At 35.8% G+C, this 7,544-nt stretch overlaps 1 protein-coding gene across 1 annotated transcript in view; it reads right to left on the bottom strand.

The window, feature by feature from the left end:
* The window catches only part of LOC104404773 (hepatocyte growth factor-like), a gene marked incomplete at both ends in the record, with an annotated part of 17,081 nt that overhangs the window by 8,897 nt on the left and 640 nt on the right, over window positions 1–7,544 (bottom strand). The window contains 2 exons of the mRNA XM_010013298.1: window positions 2,422–2,536; window positions 3,100–3,212. Of these exons, the coding sequence (XP_010011600.1) occupies window positions 2,422–2,536; window positions 3,100–3,212 (228 nt within the window). The remainder of the gene's footprint in view (window positions 1–2,421; window positions 2,537–3,099; window positions 3,213–7,544) is intronic.

The raw sequence follows: 7,544 nt of genomic DNA, 5'->3' as shown, positions 1-7,544 counted from the left end.
TTAATTTTCCTGCTTAAAAATCTTCCTGCTCAGAAATTATGGACATTAGAAAACCAGGGCAATAGGGAAAAGGCATTTCAAAATGTATCAGATATGCTGTCATTAAAAATAAAAAAGCCTAAATGGATAGCATTAGAAATCCAAGATGAATCAGATATACAAATGGCTTCAACAGGTACTGAAGCAACATTCTTGAGGGAGGAAAAGATGAGATGCAGTAAAGACCCACCCAGAAATGGAAGATAGAGTGACTCCTAAAACTGTGTACTGATTTAGTTCAACTATATTAGGTAAGGAAGAAAAGAAAAAAGCCAAAAACTGAAGCCAGTAAGACTAATGGTAAAAACAGCTTTAACCACAGCAAAAGTCACAGAAACAAAATGCCTGTGAAGTGCTGTTCTACTCTTTGACCATTTCTCTTTGAACTGTTTCTGCATTGGCTTTATCCATTTAAACAAATACATTTCTAAGAGAAAAAATAAAAAAGATACTCTTATAACCTTTGCTAGGATAGAGACAAAAATAATAGAACCCTGATTTCATCTGGGAGTCTCCAGGTTCTACTGGAATACAAACAAATAAAAATGTAATTTATTAAATCCAGACACAAGTTTAAAGCCTGAAGTTATTTCAGTTCTTTCTAGAAATATAATGACATATCAGTAAAGTACATTTCTCCCTTGAATATGAAAAAGGGATTTATTTTCCAATGGCACTTTGTGATAATCAGATGTTGAGAAAAACTGACCTAAAAATCTAAGCCTTTCATACTAATAAGTTCCAAACACACCATTACTGTCTGCTTCTTCCCATCTCCCTCATGTCTCTTATGACGAAATCATATTTTCTGATGTTGAAAAACAAAATTAGCATGCAGCCACCTCATTTATCCAGTGACCTTTTAAAAATTAAACTTATTGCACAAGGCAGGAACAAAGTCATTCTCATAAAATTCATCATAGAAAAGTGCCTGTCCAAATGCATTAAAGTTGTGTATGCTGTATATTAAATTGGAATTTAGTGATAATATATACTATCCAGACACTTTAATTATATAAATTCTTATGTATATTTATAGAATAAATGCTCTTGCTTAGATTGTAATTATTGAGAATTCTTCCACTTCTAAAGGATGAAGATTGTATATTTCAAGGTGTTGAGTCTCAACGGGTCATTGCTGTGGAAACTGATTGTATTTATCATATGTTCACAATTAAGAATGTGTCTGGTCACTGAAAATCAGACACACTAGCATCTATATTATAAGCAGCCAAGTCTAGTCAATTCCAAGCCTGAGGCTTAGCTTTGTAACACATCATAAGAGAGAACCCAAGTATCCTTTGCCTTTTCATGTTGTTCCAAGTTATCATCTTGCTCACTGGATAGATTTGGTCAGGACAGGACTGAGCAGTGCACAGTCCTGTTCCTCACTAGCAATCTCCAGCTTGGCTCCTCCTAAACAAAGTGCTGATGCTGGGTGTCCAGAGCAAAAGGCAGCAATGTGGATAGGAAACTTATGAGTGACAGGACAGTTTTTGGTTTTGGCTCTTAAGGGTTTATCATCTAAATGGCTAAAGCCAGTAGAAAAAGTTTCAAAGAGAAAAGGTCAAAGAGTAGACCAGTACTTCATGTTCCTTTTACGAGTTTACAGCAATGTTTGTTGTGGTTGCATCTGTTTTTACCATTACTCTTAATGGCTTCATTTTCTGCATTTCTACTCTTTTTTCCTTAGCCAATATAGTTGAACTAAGTCTACACTCAAGGTGCAGATATGGCCTCAGTTCTTCACAATATCATGTCTTAATCTTAAAAGTAAATCCTGTACCTGCTGTGACAGTCTGTAGTTACCACTTGTATGATCTGAAGGAAGGGATTTCAATAATCTGTTCAGTCTTTTCCATGTATTTGTTGCCTGGTCTAAGGGCTTTATAGGGTTTAATATATTCTCTATATAACAGAGAATAGACAGTAACTATGCAAAATATAGTAATGATAATTATACACTGATGAAATATGTGGACTAACATTTTTCAAAATTACCCATTTTCTGGGAGTCAGTTAGAAAATATTGATAAACTTCCGGACCCAAGGCTGAAGTTAAGCAGATGTTTTGTTCCTGCCAGTAGCTAAAAGATATTAGGATATAAACAGCTTAAAAAAAACAAAAGCCCTGACAGAAGAGAAGGGATCCAGACACACAGGCTGGCATTAGGAGAGACCTCTTGGAGAAAGCCCAAGAAGGTAAGCATTTTCTGGGATCTGGAGGAAGACATCTCCTGGGGAAAGGCAAGAATACACCTAAGAGGTTTTCTTGTCTAAGGTCAGTTTTCTCATAAATTCTTTGTCTGCTAATAAGTCAAACTCTGCTTTATGGAAGCTGTCTGGGCACTATTCCCATTGTCTCTGCTCCTGAACTCTTACCTGTGCTCATGGGGAATCATTGAATTCCAGGCTTGACACTGGATACCGCTTTTGGTAACAGATATTGTTCCTTTGTAGTCTGCTCCTTTTCCAATGATACAATTCCTGACATAATCTATTGGAAGAAAAGAAAATTAGGAGTTTGGTTAATGTATTTAAAATCAGAACTCTTCATACCTTCTCATATAAAGTGATACATTTATGATCACTTTTAAATAATTATTCAAAATACTGTTTAACTGTCTACATACATTCTTGTATCTTTTTTCCCCTACATATTGATCACTATCTTCCCAAAGAAAGCTACTGAAAATGTTTCCAAAATCCATGTCTGAGGACTTACATCTCTCACTCATCAATGAGATAAATAAAAGTGATATTAAGTCTACAGTAACTCATACAACTGAGCTTTTAAATACTAAACTGAAGAAGAAATTCAGACTAGTATATACGATGGTAGGCAAATATGTATGCTAGGAAACTGAGCAAAAGCATATGGACAAACTTGCATGACAGAAAAAGCAGGATATTTGTAAATAACACTGTAGGATGTAGCTTTCAGAACGCATAAAACCATCCCATGCCCAGGATGCTCTTACAGCCAGAAAGTGACTGACTGACCTCGGCTTTTCCCCCCTCCATAACTGGAAAAACAAAATCAGTAAATAAATCAGTTACCCTTCTTTTCATACAGATCAAACGCATGGTCTTGCTTCTTTCTCACACCATTTGTCAAGCTGTTGAAGGATAACCAATGGCACCGTTTTGTAACTCTGTCATAAGCAAAGGCCCTGCAAAGAAAATCTGGATGAGAAAAAAATCTCTGTGTGGTTTATAATAATGACACATGGCCTGCCAAGGAGCATGCAATGACATCAGATTTATTTTTACTGGGAAAGTCAGAGAAACAGTCCAAATTACTATTTAAACCTACAACTGTGCTGACAAGAACAAAGAAACAAAGAAATTAAATTGATGTGGCCATTACATTAAATACCAGCTTGGTTGTTCACACTAATCTAAGAGTTCCCTTGTCATTAAAGATCTTTATTTTAAAAGTGAGATAAATGTGACTGAGACAGCACTTGTGGCCCCAGTTACACTGTTTTCTGGGGGGAGGGAACACTCTAAAACATCTTTACTGTGCTTATAATATGCCTTTGAAATTGTTAAGTATCTCACAATGATAGCTTCAGGAAAATTCAAGCACATGGAGTTGCTTCTTGCCTAGAACAACAGAGCTCTTTAAAACCAAGATTATTTTTACTTTTATGAATAATCTAAACTGATAGAGTATCTATCTACAGCTTGCATTTGCTTTGGTTTTGTTTTCCTTTTTCTTCTCTTATTTTTAACTGCTTTCAAGGATAGAGTGCAAAATATGCTGAATTGAATGGATTTGGGGGGACAAGAAAGACAAACAGAAATCAGAAGAGTCAAAAAAATTTCAGTATTTTAAATGAAACATGCAGACCTTTTTCTCCTAACATCATTTTAAAAGAACATTACTGAAATATAGGTAAAATATTTTAAAGGATTTTAAAAACACAGTAAACTGCCTGGGTGGGAGCAACATGTATTGCAATAAGAAGGAAAAAAAAAAAAAAAGAAAATAAAAGAAGAAAAACAACAAAAAAGGCTGAAAATTCTTTTTTTCTCCCTTAATTTCTCATTAGAACCAAATAACAAATCACTGACATGATGCTATTGCTCTAGCCCACCACAAATTCTACATTTCTGTCAGTCATTCCAAGCCTCCTGAGATATTTTATTCTGACTTGAGAAGGCATTTTAACACTTCTTGATAATATCCAAAAGACACACATTTCCTACACTTCATCAGTACTTCGGCTGTGCCATATTCCTGAGCACTACATCCCTCAACTGAAGCTTTTTGATCTTCATTTAATTCACCATCAAGCTTTTCTTTGTGAGATCTTGTTGGCTTTAGTTAAAAACATTACAAGATCCCATCCAACCTCCCCACTCTTCTCTTTCGAACATCCTCTTCATTATCGGTTCCACCATCAAACAGATTTTTCATCCAACTGCTCTCTCTACTCTGTTGACTCCAAATGTTTCCAACCTGCTAACCTTCATCCTTCTGCCTTTGTTCAGCCTTCTGTTCTCTCCTGGCTGGTTCTCAAATATGAGCATATCCAAGTGCCTCTAACTCCATCTCCACAAAAATATCCTTGACCTTTCCTGCCTTTCCAATTACATTCTCCTTTCTCCACCTCCCTCCTAAAGTGGGAATGCAGAATGCACTGTTTACAAACATTTCGTTCAGTTGTTGCCTTTCAGTTGCCTTTTGATTTCTTTCCAGTTTGGCTTCAGCCACTCCTGCACATAAAGTTTCTAACAATCTTTTGTTGGAACCAAATCTGGACGGTTTTTACACTTCCAAAGTCAACATATTTAATCAAATTCTTGGACTTTCCTCTACTGATGCTGCCGATCACAACAATTTTTGTTGTTGTAATTTGTACTGAGATAGTTGATAGATTTTTTGATCAGAGAGATACTGAAAACCAATGGCCTATCTTGGAATCCTCTTCAGTATAAATATACAAAAACACTCCAGAAATTAAGCAGATAACAAAGGATAACACAGGCACAGCTTTGTAGGTAAGGAAATGACTTGTCATCTACATAGTCAATATAATAGTAACTATAATATCTTTTTCTCATCCATAAGAAAGGTAATGGCAAAAGCTGCAAGGATGACCAAAGGAGAAGAGTGGGAGTAGTAGACTGTAAATGATGGTGAATCCTTTAAGGAATAAAAGCAGCTTAGCAGCAGGTTAGTAAACCTGATAGGGGAGGCAGAAAAAGATGCACAGAGAATTATGAAGTCGACAAGGTAAATGAAACTGAGGAGAACTTTTGTGGGAGGGTTTTAGGAGTAGCGTTATAAAGAAGAAACACTTCTAGATAAGGATCTTGTAATTCAGTTGGAAACGATCAAGACCCTTGCGAGCATGATCGCAAATGAAGAGAAGAAAGGTCCATTCTGAGGTGACATATATTATCTCCATCAAAAGTTGACACAGTTAAAATCAGCAAAAATTAATGATTATCCAATATAATATTCACAATTTACTTGCAAGCAATACAGAAACTTACCATACATAAATCAAAAGTTGTCTTAATATTATTTTTTTATCACCAGAAAATAAAGAATGGCTGGTCCTTTTGAAGTCTGCAGTAGCTGGAATCTGCTACTTTACCACTTTCTAGCAGAAAAGAAACCCAGCCCTCTTACTGCTTGTGTACCTCACAGGGCACAGACCCAGGTGTTGCTGCTCCCAGTGCTATTATCACAATTATGTTACAAAATATTTCTATTTTATTTGATCTTAATACTTCAACAAATTGAGTTTACATCCAGAAAACAAAACAGTGCAGTGACCCAAGTCATGGGGAACTACCTTATGGATATGGAGTACCAGAATGAAGCCATGAAAACATCAGTAAACAAAGGAAAATCCGAGTCTTTCATTTCAAGTCTTTAAAATGCCATTTTGTGTTAATTCTTTTCTTATTTTAGAGTGCTTCCACAGCAACTAGTAAACTAATTGGTTTTAATTTAAGTTGGCAACAAATTTCACCTTGTTGTAACCATATGCTGATATGAAGTTAAAGACTGGGGATCCTAGGAGTAAAAGGGAAACATTAGTAATCACTGGTTCCTTTAAAAGGGAACACATGTCAAATATGTGTTTACAGTAGCATCAAAGAACTATGCACGCTACAAGAGGACTCATCTGGGGCCAAATGGGAAACCACAAGAATGTTCCCAGACACAGAAAATCCATCTTGCTTTGCTGTATAATGGTAGCGCAGGGAAAACCTAATCACCTACACCTCTGCTGCTAGGCTTCCTTCCTAAAAATCTGTCAGGCAAAATTGGAAATTCAGAGGCTGAATAGTCAGATTTGTAATTTTTTTTCATATTTAGTACAAAATAATTACATGACTGATTTCAATTCTGCTATCTGCAAGTAGGACTCTCCCACGCTGTGTTGTCAAAGACCCTCGTGGCTTCTCTACATTTATTTATTGACTGGATACAACAGGGAGAATATGCCCCTTAATGAATCAATCAGAGAGAAATTCTTCACAAATGGGAATGTTTTAAAAATTCAAAGAGATTCTACTAGATGATCTTAAGGTCCTTTCCAACCCAAACTATTCTATGATTCTATGATTCTATGTAAAATTGACTCAACAAATATATTAACTTACTTTTTATTTTCAGAACACAAAACATAACATCCAGAGCAGCTACAACTAGCTTGAGACAGTATTTCTATGGAGAGGTTAGAATATAAAATTTTTGTTTGCTTGGCATCATTCAGAAATCTTTTATACTGAAACCTAATCTTATAATACTCCTCTTTTCTGACCATCAGAACTCAAGGTCTCTTGCTGTATTGAATACAACCTGATCCACTTGGCAATGATATCAGTGGAAGCTCTGCCAATAGGAAAAGGAGTGTCTCGTACCATGTGAAAAATATTAGTGCCTGGAAAATATTTTCTAACAGAAAATAAGTAAAGTCTGCTCAGTGTTTACATATATAAGTAGTCAAAGTACAAAGCAATACAAACTAGATCTTGCAACATGGGAATTAAAGGCTTAAAGAAGGATTAAATTACAGTCGAGGACTGTTTCTGCAAAAGAAGAGCTTTTGTTGTCACATTTAGTCTAGCTTCCATTTGTAGTGATTATCAAAACTTTTTTATGTGTCAAGATGAGGCTGACATTTAGTTCAGTACTCACCAGTACAGAAGTCATCAATTCTCTTCAAGATTCTCGTGCATTCATGTCCTTTCATATATTGTTAATGGTCTAGACTAAGAGAGGCCAGGGGGATAATTTACGTCTAATACATAGGAAAAATTATAGTGATTTGTTCCAGAAAATAATAGAGAATATGTACAAGACAGACAAGCAATCAGCTACATGATGTGTTTCTAAGAGACAGCAGATGCTAAAGAATAGCTATCATATACTTGTAACGATTGTAGTGCCCAGAAGGTTTGAGTCCATTGTATCAGATTCATAATACTTGCCAATGAACTTCAGCAGTGCATGTATCTGCGCTCCATGTGTGAGG

Source organism: Nestor notabilis, unplaced genomic scaffold, assembly GCF_000696875.1.
Source record: "Nestor notabilis isolate BGI_N333 unplaced genomic scaffold, ASM69687v1 scaffold6644, whole genome shotgun sequence".
Lineage (NCBI taxonomy): Eukaryota > Metazoa > Chordata > Aves > Psittaciformes > Psittacidae > Nestor > Nestor notabilis.
The sequence above is the reverse complement of the archived record's forward strand: the minus strand, read 5'-3'. Positions and strand labels throughout refer to the sequence as shown.